Source organism: Arachis ipaensis, chromosome B5 (assembly GCF_059453495.1).
Source record: "Arachis ipaensis isolate K30076 ecotype BB chromosome B5, ASM5945349v1, whole genome shotgun sequence".
NCBI lineage: Eukaryota > Viridiplantae > Streptophyta > Magnoliopsida > Fabales > Fabaceae > Arachis > Arachis ipaensis.
This window is the reverse complement of record NC_142440.1, coordinates 126,788,765-126,805,500: the sequence shown is the minus strand read 5'-3', so window position 1 is coordinate 126,805,500 and position 16,736 is coordinate 126,788,765. Positions and strand designations below refer to the sequence as shown.

General features: G+C 33.6%; 2 protein-coding genes and 1 long non-coding RNA gene across 5 annotated transcripts; 2 read left to right on the top strand and 1 right to left on the bottom strand.

Moving 5' to 3' along the window:
* Positions 1–223: 223 nt before the first annotated feature.
* Positions 224–9,811, top strand: LOC107643885 (ABC transporter A family member 7-like). Of its 2 annotated transcripts, XM_088487877.1 has the most exons (18): positions 224–659; positions 729–1,110; positions 1,766–1,845; positions 1,987–2,131; positions 2,817–2,936; positions 3,010–3,134; positions 3,818–3,976; positions 4,178–4,340; positions 4,433–4,558; positions 4,655–4,738; positions 5,155–5,516; positions 6,592–6,792; positions 6,970–7,079; positions 7,184–7,268; positions 7,969–8,097; positions 8,225–8,330; positions 8,530–8,618; positions 9,137–9,811. In XM_088487877.1, exons 1-18 carry the CDS (start codon positions 582–584, stop codon positions 9,434–9,436), a joined length of 2,844 nt encoding a protein of 947 aa, XP_088344003.1. In that variant the 5' UTR covers positions 224–581; the 3' UTR covers positions 9,437–9,811. The 2 variants fall into 2 exon arrangements, with proteins under 2 accessions (XP_088344003.1, XP_088344002.1); XM_088487876.1 differs by having other exon boundaries at positions 440–1,110.
* A 1,835-nt stretch (positions 9,812–11,646) lies between these two features.
* On the top strand, positions 11,647–13,721 carry LOC107640937 (pentatricopeptide repeat-containing protein At3g57430, chloroplastic-like). Of its 2 annotated transcripts, none has more exons than XM_088488393.1 (2): positions 11,647–12,448; positions 12,542–13,721. In XM_088488393.1, the coding sequence occupies exons 1-2, from the start codon at positions 12,009–12,011 to the stop codon at positions 13,560–13,562; spliced, it is 1,461 nt and encodes a 486-aa protein (XP_088344519.1). In that variant the 5' UTR covers positions 11,647–12,008; the 3' UTR covers positions 13,563–13,721. The 2 variants fall into 2 exon arrangements, with proteins under 2 accessions (XP_088344519.1, XP_020979972.1); XM_021124313.2 differs by having other exon boundaries at positions 12,097–12,233; positions 12,346–13,721.
* Positions 13,722–14,003: 282 nt separating this feature from the next.
* LOC148565709 (uncharacterized) lies at positions 14,004–14,960 on the bottom strand. The gene is made up of 3 exons (XR_015883143.1): positions 14,673–14,960; positions 14,494–14,563; positions 14,004–14,358 (listed from the first exon to the last, which is right to left on the bottom strand). It is a non-coding gene; the product is annotated as an uncharacterized LOC148565709 (long non-coding RNA).
* Positions 14,961–16,736: the final 1,776 nt, after the last annotated feature.

Genomic DNA, 16,736 nt, shown 5'->3' with positions numbered 1-16,736 from the left:
TCAATAAAAAAAAAAATTGACTGTTAATTTATATAAAATAAATACAATAAAAAATATTAGTCACTTCATTTTTACGAAAATTAATTCGTCCATAATATATAAATTTTTATCAAATATATAAATTTTTAAATTATAAAGAATTAACTAAAAATGAATAAAATAAAATTATATAGATTACCATAACAATTAAAGCCATAAATTACTCAGCAATTCCGCATCAAGTGAACTAGGGGCATTGTAGATTTGTCGTGAGTCGCGACTCCACAGACGGCAATACGGCATAATTGGTAGACAAAAATTCACTACTTATCGAGTCAAAGCAAGCCTCAGTTCACACTCGAAATAAGTTGAAGTTGAGGGATGATTTAGTAGAAAACCATGATATGCATTTTTTTATCTATAAAACCATTTGAAAGAGTTCAAAATTTCGTTGAGGTTTATGTTCCGCTGAAATTTGGCTAAGCAGAATCAAGTTTCTTGGAGCGTAATCCAAACTCCAAAGGATCTTTAAAGCTAATTAGAAGGGAAAAGGTAAAAAAAAGGAAAGGAAGAAGAAGAAGAAAAGAAACAGAGGAGATACAATGGATAATCATGCCAGCGAACCTGCAAGTTTCTGGACTCAAGCAAACGCTCTCCTCCGGAAGAATTTAACATTCCAGGTCCTTGAGCAAACTCTTCTTCTCTCTTCATATCGAGCCAGATTAATATTTGTTTTTTGTTTCTTGCAGAAGAGGAATGCGAAGACAAACGTGAGGCTAATCATGTTCCCATTCGTGCTGTGCCTGCTGCTGCTGCTTCTCCAGAAGCTGGTGGACAACCAGCTGGACAAGGACAAATACAAGTGTGGTTGCACCTGTACCAAGTCAGAAGATGGCCAGTGCCTTGAGAAAGTGTGTGGTGCTCAGTACTCAGATTTGGACCAAGTTGGTGCTTGTGCCGTTCCCAATCCTCCTGAGTGGCCTCCCGTGCAACAAGTGCCTGCCCCTAATTACAGAGCCGTCTCCGCTGACTTTATTTCCGAGTCCGATCTTCCAAACCCCTCCTGCAGGAGTAACGGCTCTTGTCCTATCACCATGCTCTTCACGGGAAACAACCAATCATTTGGTCAAAGTATGTCTACCTATATATTCATTGCTATTGCCATGGCATAATATTATAAGCCGTTAAGCATCAGAACAAAAGATTCATAGAAACAGAAAACAAAAAATGCGTGAAAATAAGTCAAAGCAGCTAGATACACAAAGTGATTAATATAAAATCTGAAGTAAGCATTTGAATGAAAAAACACAGCGATTTAATTTAACAGTTACGATCCTAAACCTTTTGGATAACTAGTACTACAGTAAACAGAATTTTTAAAATCCAAATTGGGCAAAGAAACAAAACGGAAAAGGGAGAAGGGATTGCAGTTTGGAAGCTCAAGGGTTTATCGTTTTTGATAATAGAGATAAGAAGGAGGAGCAGAACGGCGTCTTTGTACCGTTTCAAGAGTCAGGATCTAAACGACGGCGGTTTGATTAAATGCCATCTTAAGAATTCGTTTTGTTTTTTATTGTTTGTGCTTATTTCGTTTCTTTTTTTTTTTGGCTGCTGTATTGTAGCCTTTAAATTGAATTACTTCTTGCCATTTTTTCTAGTTATAAATTAATCTCTAAACAGTTGCATTGTGTTACTTGTTCCAATTTTTCTTGCGTACTACTTGAATAGCATGATGAGGTTCAAACTTTTAAATTTCTTAACCCTGTGCGTTTCTTCTTTTTGACAGTTTTGTACAGGAATATGATCCCTAGTAACTTTACTATGAATACATCTAATGTGATGGCTAGTTTGGCCACAGATCTGCTGGTGAGTTATTTTTTTATTTTAATTTACAATGTTCTCTTGTTGATGGCAAAGTTTTAGTTTCTAAGTGTAAATCTAATTTTGATTTCAATTTTTGTGTTCTTTCTATGTGAAAATTGGATACTGCTGCAAATATCAAAATAGGGATCAGCATCAAAGACAGAAAACACCAATTTTCTTGAATCCGCTTTCTTTTCAGGCCTTCCTGTTTATTATCTACAAAAGCAATGCACAGAGAACTCTACATTTTCCTTTCCACTCCAGATAGAATCCTATAGTATACAGCAAGGTATGGGACATTCCTGTATTGATAAGATTTCGTGTATGAAAGTGGTAACTGAAAAGTGAATCGATAGTTATGGGCTTATGGCTGTGCTGTTTAAGCGGTTATTATAATGAAAATTGACAATCCCTTTTGCCATTCCTGTTTGTGAATCATCGATAAATATGCATGTGCTGAAGAGTAATTGAACTAGCTGGAAGTTATGATAATGGTATCAGAAGTGGAAGAAATGCTTTATAATTGGCCTTTGCATAATGTATTGGTTTGTGTATGTAGCTTAGTGCTTGCTTGATGCAGTTTGACTAATCATAGAGTATTTACTTTGTCAATGAGAAAATTTAATTAAGGATCATTAAACTTACTTAACAGTCAATGAGAAAGTTACTTAATCATAGATGATGCTCTATGATGTATATTGACAAAGTATACAACATAAAATACTGCACTAGAGTTTCTTGTTTACATGTCCAAAGGCCATGGTTGCAACTTTTTGGATGCATTTGAATCACTTTCATAAGGATATTACTCTTGTGGCAAATAAGTGCTCCCGCAAATCATTTTATTTGTTTGCATGGAGTATACTAATCCTTTTCTTTACACACTCATAGGGTAAAGTCATTTTGAATATCTAGGTTGGTTATGTTCAAGGTTTGTATCTAATGCTATATATATTTTTTCCAACTCTCTTTAGAGGTAACATGTGCTCAGGTTTTACCTTTGTGGCGTAATAGTCCTTCTGAAGTGAACAATGAGCTATATAAAGGTTATCGAAAAGGGAACTCCGAGAGACAGATCAATGAGATAGCTGCAGGTAGATACTTATGATTTACGTCTATTTATATAAATTTTGGAAGGGTATACTTATTTTTATATTCTTTTAACAGGTTACGATTTTCTAAATTCCAATCACAATATATATAATGTCAGCATATGGTACAACTCAACCTACAAAAATGACACTGGCTTTGATCCTATTGCATTGGCAAGGGTTCCTCGTTCCATAAATCTGGTATGTGTAAAAGACTTCTTCTATTTGTACATCCTTATTGTTATTATCAGAATAATTGATAAAGCTTGTGAAACTCAATGCTCTTGAGATAATAATCAATTTGATACTTAACGGTTTACATCAGCATCCCAGTAATGGCATCAAGATGGAATGTATGGGAGGGACTAACCCGATTTGGTTACAAAACTCAGGGACCACATTGATTGTTATCTCGAATGTTCTCAGTCCTCAGTATATAAAATTACTACTTACTTGTTAGTCAATGTAGTGAATCTATTCTTTTTTATTTATTCTCTTAAATTGAACACATATTTAAAAGTCAAAACAGATAATTGACTGATCAGTGTTGCAAGAATAGATTTGGATTAGCCAGGAAACTATGTAGTTTCTCGACAAGACCCCTGTTTAATCGTTACTATTTTTGAAAAGCATATTTGAGTAAGTAGTAACTAGTAAGTGGAATTATGATCATGGTGATAAATGAAGGAAGTATTCAGTTACTGTTGTTTTGAAAATTTGAAATTAATCAATGGCTAAACTTAACCATTGTTTCTAAGATGATAAGTGATGCTTATTTTCGGTGTTATAATGTTCCTTTTTCCACTTTAATTAACATTTGGGTATCTAACTTTGTGCACCTGACAGATTATGAAGGGACTGACATGTCTGTATTTCTCTTGCAGGTATCAAATGCCTACCTTCAATTTTTGATGGGTCCTAATACCAAACTGTTGTTTGAGTTTGTGAAGGAAATGCCAAAACCTGAGACCAAGATCAAGTTTGATTTGGCTTCTCTTTTGGGTGGTCTCTTCTTTACATGGGTCGTCCTACAGCTTTTCCCTGTAAGAGTTTATAAGAACTAATTCCGTTTCAGCCTTTTTTTTTTTTTGTAAAAGCTAAATCAAGCAGCATCTGATTAAATTCAGTTCTCAGCTTTTTTTCTACTATATAAAATTATAAAGTTGTAAAAGTGTTTCTAGAATAATCAAATTTCACAATCAAACACAATCCTTAATTATTTACATGTGCATTTATTGATGTAGGTTGTTCTAACATCTCTAGTTTATGAGAAGCAACAAAAGTTAAGAATCATGATGAAAATGCATGGTCTTAGTGATGGACCATATTGGATGATTTCATATGGTTATTTTCTTGCACTATCTGTGATCTACATGCTGTGTTTTGTGCTATTTGGTTCAGGCATAGGTAAGAATGTAACCAGCAAACTATTTCCTTTCATTTTTTTTCCCTCCAACTTTTTCCGTTTCTCTTCAATTCAACTGGGTTTTCAATTTCAGGGTTAAAATTCTTTACAAAGAATGACTACAGCATCCAATTCGTGTTTTACTTCATCTATATAAATTTACAAATTTCGCTGGCATTTCTATTGGCTTCCATGTTTTCAAATGTCAAGACCGCTACAGGTTTGATGATAATTACTCCACATTGTTCACGAAATCAATTGATGAATATTTTCTCTTCTCGGATCAGATTTCTGATGCGTTTTTAAATAACTGCAGTAACTGCATACATAGGGGTATTTGGAACTGGGCTGTTAGGTGGTTTTCTCTTCCAGTTTTTTGTCCAGGATACATCATTCCCAAGTAAGTTAGTTCACCCATCTTTGATCATTCATGTATGGTCATTCTGAAGGAATTATTGCTGGATGGATGGATGCTAATTGTTTTTTAACAGAATTAGACAATTTTCTATGAAATATTCATCATAATAATTACATATTCTCAATAAATTTATTGACAAAAACGGCTGTGATGTGGGTTTTGTTCAAGATAAGCAGAGTCACATTGAATGATGTGGGTTAGCATTTAACATTGTATTGATGAATTGAAGGGCACACCCCGTTTAATCCTCTAGTAACCAATGGACTAACATGATCATTGTCATTAGAATTTACATGTACTTGTATTGTATTTCATGTCGGTGATCTTTATGTGTCGTGTATCAGTTGGCTTTACATAAACATTATTCTAGCTTATTGATTGCCTTTGCTACTTCTCAGGAGGGTGGATCATTGTTTTGGAATTGTATCCTGGTTTTAGTTTATATCGTGGTCTGTATGAGTTTTCGCAATCTGCCTTCAGTGGGGATAAATTGGAGACTCATGGTATGCGCTGGGGAGATCTAAGCGATAGCACAAATGGCATGAAGGATGTCTTAATTATCATGTTTGTCGAATGGATATTCGTCCTTTTCTTTGCTTATTACATTGATCAAGTTTTTTTGTCTGGAAGTGCAAAAAGTCCCTTCTTTTTCTTGAAAGGGTTTCAGAAAAAGCCACTCTCTTCTTTTCGGAAGCCTAGTTTGGGAAAGCAGGGATCTAAAGTTTTCATTCAGATGGATAAACCTGATGTTAGCCAAGAGGTGAGTTTCACTTGTCTTGATTACTGGTTATAGAAATTAAAAGCAGGATCCTATATGGATAGAAAAAATGGATGTCCATCAGTAAAGGGTTTTGCTTTCTGGATTTAGAATTTGGTGTGATGATGCTACCTGTGAATAGTGGTAGTATTATGTACAAATGCACAATACTTGAATAACTTGGCATAGCTTGGTGAAGTTTAATATAGGCATGGAAAAAATGAAGGCAACATTAAAGTTAGACTAGGCATACATTTTGTTTTGGATCACTTGGGTGCGTTTGGTTTGCGTTTTTATTTTCTATTTTCATTCAGTGTTTTCTATTTTTTGGATTTTGTGAAGAAAAAAGTGAAAACAATAAAATCTTATTTTCTGTTTTCACTTTCTATTTTTACTTTTTGAGAAAAGTACAAATAGGTCCTTGACATTTTGATCCGCAGACATTTAAGTTCTCGAGGATTTAAAAATACATTTAAGTCCCTAACCTTTTCAAAACCTAGACATATTGATCCCTCATGTTCATTTGGGTCGGTCAGACTCAATGGAAAAATCAAACGTGACTTCTGTTGTATTGACCTGGTTGATACGACACATGAGAGAGTTTTTAAAATTGAACAAATTAGACTCAGGAATCGATATGTCCAGATTTTGAAGAGGTCGGTGACTTAAATGTATTTTTAAATCCTCAGGGACTTAAATATCCGCGGATCAAAAAGTCAAGAATCGATTTGTTCTTTTCTCTTACTTTTCTTTACAAAATCCAGAAAATAGAAAATACTGAAAATAATAACGCAAACTAAATGCACTCTTAAATTGAGGAAACTTATAAAGTGATAAAATAATGGAGTACCCACTTATTATGGAAGTCATTGATCAAAGGATAGTTATCCTAACAGTTTTTCATTTTTCAAGTCTCTTGACTTTTAGAGGACCCAAATCCTATAAATCTAATGGTATTTTCTTGGTGGAAGAACCATGTGCTGCATCTTCCCATCCCCGAAGATGTGATTTAGCTTACTCAATATGGTTTCTTAGTTACACTAATGTGTTACTTTTTCTTTTTTTTTTTTCTCTTCAGAGGGAGAAGGTGGAGCAACTGCTACTTGAACCAACTATTAATCAAGCAATCGTATGTGACAACCTAAAAAAGGTCTATCCCGGGAGGGATGGTAATCCAGAGAAGTTTGCAGTAAGAGGCTTATCCCTTGCTTTGCCCAACGGGGAATGCTTCGGTATGCTTGGTCCCAATGGTGCTGGGAAGACCTCCTTTATCAATATGGTCAGTTAAAGCGAGTCTATTTTGTAGTAGAAAAGAATAATTTTATAAAATACCTTGATAAAAAGAATTCCAATTTATGAATACTTAAAGATATTTGATAAAATGTCATAAATGTTGTGCTTTTATTGACCGGTTCTCCTTAATTCGGAAACCTGACCAGCTTGATCATGCTTACAGATGATCGGCCTCACAAAGCCAACCTCTGGTACAGCATTTGTTCAAGGTCTGGACATAAGAACTCATATGGATGGAATATATACTAGCATGGGTGTCTGTCCACAACATGAGTAAGTTGGATTCTCCTCCTATTTTTATGTTCTCTATCTCATCTTGCATTTATAACGAATGAGAAATCTAATGTTTTTTTCCTCTTCTAAATCTGATATTATAGCTTGCTGTGGGAAACCCTGACAGGAAGAGAACACCTACTCTTTTATGGAAGACTTAAGAATCTTAAGGGTTCAGCCTTAACACAAGTAAGCTTTCTTTATATTATAATCTGGAGTAAAGTATCGTTTTTGTCCCCAACATTTAGGGTAAATCCTATTTGTGTCCCTAACGTTTAAATCGTCCAATTTGTATCCATAACGTTTGTAAAAGTGATTCAATGTTATCCTGCCGTCAATTACACATGAGCGCTTTAATTTGAGTTTTAAAAGTCTCTTCTTGAAGTTAGAATACAAATGTCTGGGATAGAATCGATGATCTACTCCAAAAAATAACTCATCAAATGTTGAAACTAATTCCTATAAAATTTACATAATTCACTTTTTTAGGGACATAATTGAATCTAAACACAAATAATGGGTATAATATTAAAATCGACCACATCCAAGTGAGACCTAATTGAGAATGAATGCATCCAAGTGAGAATAATTGAAAAATATAATCTGATTTGTTAGTATAATTGATAGTAGGATAACACTGAATCACTTTTATAAAGTTAAGGATACAAATAGGACGATTTAAACGTTAGGGACACAAATAGGACTTACCCCAAACGTTGGGGACAAAAACGATACTTTACTCTTATAATCTGAGAGGTTCTTAAATCTTTAGATTCGAGAATTGAGCGAGAGAAATTAGTGTGGATACAAATTGTACAACTATCTCTTCAAACATTTATGTAGCGGATAAGACTTGAGAAGTACTTAATTTCCCAATCTAATGCTACAGGCAGTGGAAGAATCATTGAAGAGTGTAAACCTTTTCCACGGAGGAGTTGCTGATAAACATGCTGGAAAATACAGTGGGGGAATGAAGAGGAGGCTTAGTGTTGCAATTTCATTGATCGGGGATCCTAGAGTATGCTTTCTGCCAAAACAGTTCTATTACATATAAATTTGGACGAATGAAAAAAAAAAAAAAAGAAAGAAATAGAGTATTCATTCTATGTAATCTATTTTTGTGAATACTAATAAATTTGTTAAAGGTTGTTTACATGGATGAGCCAAGTACTGGATTGGACCCAGCATCAAGAAACAACTTGTGGAATGTTGTTAGGCGCGCGAAACAGGATCGTGCTATCATCCTCACCAGTAAGCTCTTACACATTGGTTTTTGAAGCACTGATATAAATTGTTCTGCTGCTGTGTTTTTATTATATCCATTGTTCTGCTTGCTTTCTTGGATTGGATATTTTAGCTTATTGTTACATAACATCATGATTAAAATGTTTTCTTCCTTACTTTATGCATAAATACATTGATTCAACTTGTTTACATGCTTTATTTTCAGCACATTCCATGGAAGAGGCAGAGGTCTTATGTGATCGGTTAGGAATATTCGTCGATGGTAGCTTGCAGTGCATAGGAAATCCAAAGGAGGTATGATACATAAAGTGATATATGCTTTAACAAAACCAATTCCTTATGTTCGTATTAATTATCTATAAATATTTGAACATGAAATAAGCCAACTCAAGTACACGCTATGAATTCAATAAATGGGTTTAGGGCCATCTATGGCCATAGACATTTTACTTTCATTCTCGATAATAAGCTCCTTAGTATGAAATTTTAAGAGTTCAATGTTGATGCATGTAGACATTTTTCACATTATGTAAGGACAGTATTTTTTCCTTACCTGTGCTTGATTTGTATTTTTATTTTCTATATTCAATTTAAGGGTTTTTTGTTTTTAGGATTCTGTGAAGTAAAAAGAGAAAACAATAAAAATAATAAAATCCGGTTTCTGTTTTTTATTTTTCCACAAAATTTTTAAAACAGAGAATATTGAAAATGAAAATGCAAACTAAATGCAATATTAATCTTCAAAATCATGCAAATTAAAACTTGCACATATCTAAACCATGCTTGTGTATACTTGTGTTGGTTTCTCACAGCTGAAAGCCAGATATGGGGGAACTTATGTGTTCACAATGACAACAACTATGGATCATGAGAAAGATGTGGAGAGCATGGTGCAACAACTCTACCCGGCTGCTAAGAAGGTTTACCACATCTCTGGCACCCAGAAGTTTGAGCTCCCCAAAGAAGAGGTCAGGATAGCTAGTGTGTTCCGAGCCGTCGAAATTGCAAAGCGAAACTTCACAGTCTCTGCATGGGGTTTAGCTGACACCACATTGGAAGATGTCTTCATCAAGGTTGCCCATGACGCTCAGGCATTTGAGAAATTGTCTTAAATTCAATACACATTACACACTTCAACATCCTGCTATATACAATTGGTGGCATGGTTTATGAAAGAGCTAATCCTCTCATTGGTGAATCGCAGTTGAAATCCCAACCACAAAAGTATTCACATTTAGTGTTTCTTAAACAGATTGTTTCTGGATTTAAAGCTTTTTACTTCCAGTTTGGGCAGGTTATTTACATGTAAATTTTGTTCCATTAGTTGGCTACGTCGTGTTATTATATGTAGTTCCCAAATGTGTTTGTTTATATTTATAGTTGTAATAATAATTATTTAGCTGTAAGGAGTGGGTCATCTATTAATGTAATTTCACAAATTAGGTTATAGATTTGAATTTCAATATAAGCAGTGTATTAAAAGAAAATTATTGTCATTATTTGTTTATTTAATATTCTTTCACATGTGTTTCATATATATATATATATATATATTTTTAATTTAGCTAATATGTGTCTTTTAAACTTACTAAAAAAATAAATGTAAGTTTAGTTTTTAATACATTTATATTGTGATCAGTTATTACATAGCACAGTAGCTAACACTCCAGACATAGAAATATGGAGTAATTTAAGGACCCTAGAATAGGCATTAAATTGAATTAATGCATGTATAAAATCTTTGTGCACCTCACTACTTAATAATAAAGGAAGGCCTAATTGCAAATTGTGTTTGGAGCAGAATGAGAGGCCACCAATGCCGGAGAGTTGCCAGCCAGCACTAGCACACCTCATAAAGCGTTAGTTGCTGGGCGGCGAACCCATCGAAGAGGCCGGACTTCGGGGACATAGTGGCCACTCTTGAGAAGTACGATGAATGTGTGAAGGAGGGACTTCCCTTAACTCATCATTCAAGACTTGTCAGCAGTAACCTCATTGAACGCTTAAAAGGCTGCGTCTCCATGAGTTCCTCCATACGTGTACATGCTTAACTCCCTCCCCTTCCATACCCCTTCCTCCAATAAAGAACACCAAAAGGTACTGTTATTGTTATTGTCTTCCCTTATTCAAATGAACCTCACATATATATAGCTTAACACATGCTTCCTCTTCTTTAATTTCAACTGTACTATTCCAGACTCTAATTCAGAAAAAAAATGAATAATGCTTTATACACAACAGTTCAAGTAACTATTTTTTTTTGGTTAGGCCATCAATAGAACCAGCTGCGTCTGCAATAGGCATTGAAGAACACCGTTAATTGTTTGTTGGATGAGATAACAAACCGAAAATGCAGTAATTCACTGTGAAAATTGTCACAGAATATTGCAAAATCTAGCTCAGCCAACTATATCTTTGTATTCATTAAGACTCATATGGAGTCCATATGTATAAGGTTGTAGCTGTTAATGCTGTGTTACTAACTGTAAATTTGTGATTTTTATTTCAAGTAATAAGTAGTTAGTCATATAAGCAAGGCGAGTTGCTCCTGAAAGATTCTGAAACAAATTAAAAGCATCTAGAATATCGAATCAAAATCATGGTAATATTGATTATTGAATTTTCATATATAATATATCCGACAGTGTATCGAACTCAACCTTAAAAAGTATGATTATTCATAGCGAGGTTGAGATTCATTATCATGGCCTTACTTATTTCCATGCAAACATGCTCCCCCTTATCCACTGAAACAATAATTATGCTAATCTAGAGCCATGGCAAGTGCAATTTTGTATGATCTGTTTTTCCCTTAAAATTCTAAAATTGATGATCCAAGAGATTAAATTAGAGTCTAAAAGGTTTACTTTCTAATGATATCTGAGATGTAAGTATTTATGCACGTTTAAAAAGTAAAATAGATGATAAAACGTAGGGTGCTACAAACATTCAGCATCTTACTTTACGAGAATGGAAAATAAAGTAATCATATCTTAAAAACTTTAATTATTTAAATACAACTTGTTCCATTTAATACAAACTTTCAAATTCTATAAAAAGATACACTCGACCTAAAAAAGAATACGCACATTAAAAAAAATCAAGAATTGAAGATTAAAAAATTTAGCTAATAAAAATAATATATTTTCTTTTTTGAAAATGAACTCATTCCTCTTCCTCCAAACCTAATCATAGTAGTATAATAAGTTGTTGACTTCAAATATTCGTTAATATTGATAAAAAAAAAAGTATTTGCTCTCTAATGTTTCTCATGTATATATAATATATGCTTCGTCTTTTCATCTAAACAAATAACAAGCAATTAAGTTTTTACTTTTTTAGTATCAATTATTATTGCGCCATTTTATTTTTGAAACTTTTGTGCTCTTTCGTTTTGAGTTATCGTGGAGTTCTTTAATAATTGCTTGTGGACATGTAGGAAAATATGATTATTTATTTATCTTCTATGATAAGTTGCAACTACTGGATTAAACTTTCTCCCAAGTAACATCTAGGTAATTGCATAGGGCTAGTTCTAGAAATGAGATGTTTCTATATGAAAATTTCACAGAAAAGGTTCCAGGCTTCCCTAATCATGATGAAGGATAACATGAACTTTTTAACACAATTGATCAATCTTTTACACGGTGATCACTAATTAGTTGTTTGTTATAGGAAGAACCCATGACACGATCAAAATGTGTAGGAACTAGGAACAAAGCTTTGAAGTTGTCGATTCTGCTCCGAAATTGTGTGTGGTGCTCTGCAGTCCTGCAAGTCAAGCAATGCCATGCCCAAGCTATTCTCCAAGGATTGCTTCCGCATCTCACTCTTCAGACAGATCTCTTGCTAGCCTACTGTAGATTGTGCCTTCTCCGCCATGCTCGGAAGGTGTTCGGCACAATGCCCGTAAGAAACATGCATTCATGGAACATCATGATTGCCTCCTACATTGAGAATTCCTTGTGTTCCAATGCTTTAGCTATTTTTCGTGACTTCAAGAGTTGCAATCTTGTTCCAGATCATTATACGTTGCCTCAACTTTTCAAGGCTTGTGTAGGAGTAGGTGATGCTTGTTTTGGTAAGGTGTGTCACGGTTGGGTGATAAAGCTTGGCTATGAGGGGTATGTTGTTGTGGCTAGTTCTGTGCTCGAGTTTTATGTGAAATTTGGGTTGATAACCGAGGCATACTCGGTGTATTCCATGATGCTTTGTAGGGACTTTGTGGCTTGGAATTTGATGATTTCTGGCTTTTTAAGGGCTGGCTTGTATTTGCGTGTTATCGATTGTTTCAGAGAAATGCTGCTTACAAATGGGGGGAAGATGGATTCCATGTCTGTTCCTAGCATTTTAATTGCTTGTGGGAGGGAAGGAGACTTAATGAAAGGGAAAGAAGTTCATGGGTACGTCTTTAAGAATTGCGAGTTTGATGTGGATACTCCCATTGGTAACACCTTAATTGATATGTATGGGAAGTGTGGATGCTTAAATGATTCAGAGAAGGTTTTCAAGACAATGCGCACCGTGAACGTGGTTACGTGGACTACCATGATATCATGTTATGGTATGCATGGAAATGGGGAGGAAGCGCTCTTGCTATTTCAAAAGATGGTTAATGGAGGAATTACACCAAATTCTGTCACACTTACAGCAGTGTTAGCTAGTTGTAGCCACTCTGGTCTGATAGACCAAGGAAAGAAAATTTTCAATTCAATTAGTTCCGGTTATGGATTGCAGCCAAGTGCTGAACACTATGCATGTATGGTAGATCTTTTCGGCCGTGCTGGGTATCTTGTTGAAGCACTTGAGTTGTTGAGGAGCATGAAATCGTTAGGAACGGGAAGCATCTGGGGTGCGCTTCTTGCTGGTTGTGTAATGCACAAGAATGTTGAGATTGCGGAAATTGCAGCTCATCATCTTTTCCAATTAGAACCAAATAATGCTAGTAACTACATAGCCCTATGTGGCATCTATCAGTCTCATGGTATGCTTGATGGAATTGCAACTGTTAGAGAAAGAATGAGAGAACAAGGTTTGATTAAAACTCCTGGTTGTAGCTGGATCAGTATTGGAGGAAGGGCTCATAAATTCTATCAAGGTGATTTGTCTCATCCATTGTCTCATTTAATTGAAAGAATAACACATCAAATTAGCAACACTCAGTTATTGGATGATGATTTTGGTATTGTTACACATGATGATACCTGCATGATGGCTCATGGCTTTGTAGATCTTTAAAGCTAGTTTATTTACAAAGTTATAGCATGTAATTTATACATGATGAATTTTTCAACACGTTTTGTGGAACATAATTATATTCGGCTTACTTTATAGCCAAGAAACATTTACTTTGAATGTAGTTGACTTTAGTTTTACAGAGTTTTCTTTTTCCTCTTCCCTATATTTCTTTCATGACTTTATTATTATACACTCAACTTCTACCTTCATTCTTTAGCTTCTAATTAGTGTTCATAACTTTTATGAAGATGAATAGAGTTAATTCCATCTTTAAATTTTTTATTCCATTTTTTCTACTAAAATTGTTGGCATTCTAGCATTGCTCCCTTCGAACAACAATCTCTTTTGGCCATAAATGCAGTGATCTTATTTTGAAGCTTCTCATTATATGTTATGTAATATCATCAAAAGTCATAATAAGAAAAATAGAGTAAAGAATTATCATTGTAAACATGCTAATACATCTTGATTTTCTTTTCTTTGATTTTGGATGAATGTTGATACATTATGATACTTAAACCAAACCCCCCCAAAAAAACCCAAAAAAAAAAAAAAAAAAAGAAGAGAGACAAACAAAACAAAGAGAAAACAGTGAGGGAAAACTGGGGAGTGACAATATCAGATCCTCACTATCAACACTATCTTATATAATAAGTGAAGGGAAAAAAAATACAAGAAGTAAAAACAATTCCCTTCATTTTGTTATCTACAAAGAAGGAATCAAGCAATGACTATATTATTGTTCTTTCTGATTATTACTTGAACAGTTGCACTTTGCCCTTGTATCTGTGAGTATCTATATTATCACAAAAAAAGTGAGTTAATATATTTTATTGAAAGACTATATTTTGTTGTTTCACTCTAAAATAAAAGGATAGTGGATATGTAAGCTTAAAATTTTTCTTAGGATCTATGTTAAATTTCTTTGTACCTTGACTTGTTTTCTGAAGGCCTTTGATATAATCAACTGCCAAATCCAACATATCTGCAGTACTTGTTTGCTGCGAAATTAAAGGGAAAGAAGCATGATATCATCAATCAAATTGCTTAATGAATTTTCAAATAAAATTAAATAAAGAAAAATAAAAATCCATGTGCTATTAAGGTTACCTCGTCCGATTTTGGGAAAAGGTCCTGTAGTTTCTTGATTCTTGCACTTATTCTTGTTTTTCTTTCCTAAAAGTTTTAAATCGAATGACATATGAATTTGTCTAAAAAATGGTAAATTCAACGCTTAAAAATTTGACGCTTGTGGACATCAAACTCAATCTCTAGTGATAAAAGAAAATAAAAATTTAGGGTGTCTAGCAATAATTATACTTAAAATTTATAATGACATAACGAGTGTTGAAACGGATTGCGAGAATTTGAGTATTATGGAAAAAAAATTCTAAAACTAAATTGTAATTCAAGTATGTATGATTAAATTACCCTCTCTGCAATGCTTCTTGGGTGAGTGGCAAATCCTCTTTTGGCTCGAATCTTACATGGAGCAGATAGGGGTGAGCATGGGTCGATTTGGTTCAGGTTTATGGTAAAATTAGAATTAAACCGATCAAAATATAATTGGTTCGGTTTGGTTTGAATTTATATTTTTTTGTACATGTATCCGAACCAAACCAAACCGATTAAGAACGGATTGGTTCGATTCAAGTAATTGGGTACCCGATGACTTTGAAATTCATAAAAAAAACCAAATTTTTATCTTAAAAATTCAACAAGTACAATAAACATGTAACATCAATAGAAATAATCCAAACATGTTAAACACCAAATACATTAAAAACTAAACTCATTAAAATCCAAACATATTAATAATGAATAATCATTGTCTAATAGAAAAGTCATATATATTTTTTTATTTTTTTTTTAATTAATATATGATCGGGTTCGTGGGTTGGTTCGGGTTCTGCACCCCCAAAACTGATACCCGAACCAATCACTAACAAAAGTCATCGGTTTAGTTCGGATTGGATCCGATTACCGTTGATTTCAGAACCAATTTAATTAGTTCGATTCGGATTTGGACCGATAATCGAGTACCCGCTATCCATACTCACCCCTAGGAGCAGATCCTTGAATTTGAAAAAGCTTTTCCATGCCACGAATCTTGGTAGAAGAACTAGGTAGACTTAAATGGTGATCAAACCAACCCTTTGATATCCAAAATCTACATCCTAATTTCTCATGAAAAAATAAATAAATAAATAAACAATCATCAAAGCATTATTGTTATTGCTGTTGTTGTTGTCGATGTTAAAATACTCTAACTTTCTATTCGAGTATTCGAGTAGTACTCCTATATTATGAACATTTAAAAGTATTCTTATCAATTGACATTAAAAAATGTTATACTTGTCCTGTATTTCCTTTCGTCTTTTTTTTGTAATCGGAAATGAAATTTTATTACTTGAAATCAATCCATCTCTCCCTAAATAAAAAAGGGATAAATATATATATAAAAAAATATGGAGAAGCCAATATATATAGTGTACAATGCGTACAATGAAAGAAATTATGTGGTAATGGTTATTTTTGAAATTAAGATAAATGTAGGTAAATTTTATTTTTATTTTATATAGGTCAATTAAACAACTCATTGTATACATTGTACAAATACTTTATTAATTCTCTAGCAGAATTCTTTTTTTTATGGTGGGAGTATACAAGGAGTACGTATATGAGGTGTAATAACTCAAATATTCTTTTAATAGATTTTTCATTCTTTTTAAAATAAGAAAAATTATTACACCTTATATATTATGTACTCCTTATATATTTTTACTGTAAAAAAATTACAAATAAACTTACATCTACTATTAATAAAAAAATAATCTAGTAACAATAACTTTTTAACAAATTACAACTTTTAAATAAATCACACCTCTATGAAAAGATATAATTCTTCAAACATAAATATTTTAAATATATTTTTTACAGAAAATAAAGACAATGCACTTGGATACTCTTCAAGAACCACCGGTGCTCCATAATTAAGAACATACGATCTTCTACGCCATCAACATGGTGAGCCTCAAGAAGAACATAAGCATCATCCTCAACCAGAACAACCTGATTTTTATGAACAAAGTGCAGGTTGATCCTTATTCACACACTAAATGTGGCACCGCAAAGGGATTGAGAGAGAAAAAAAGTTTTTTTCATCTTGAAAAG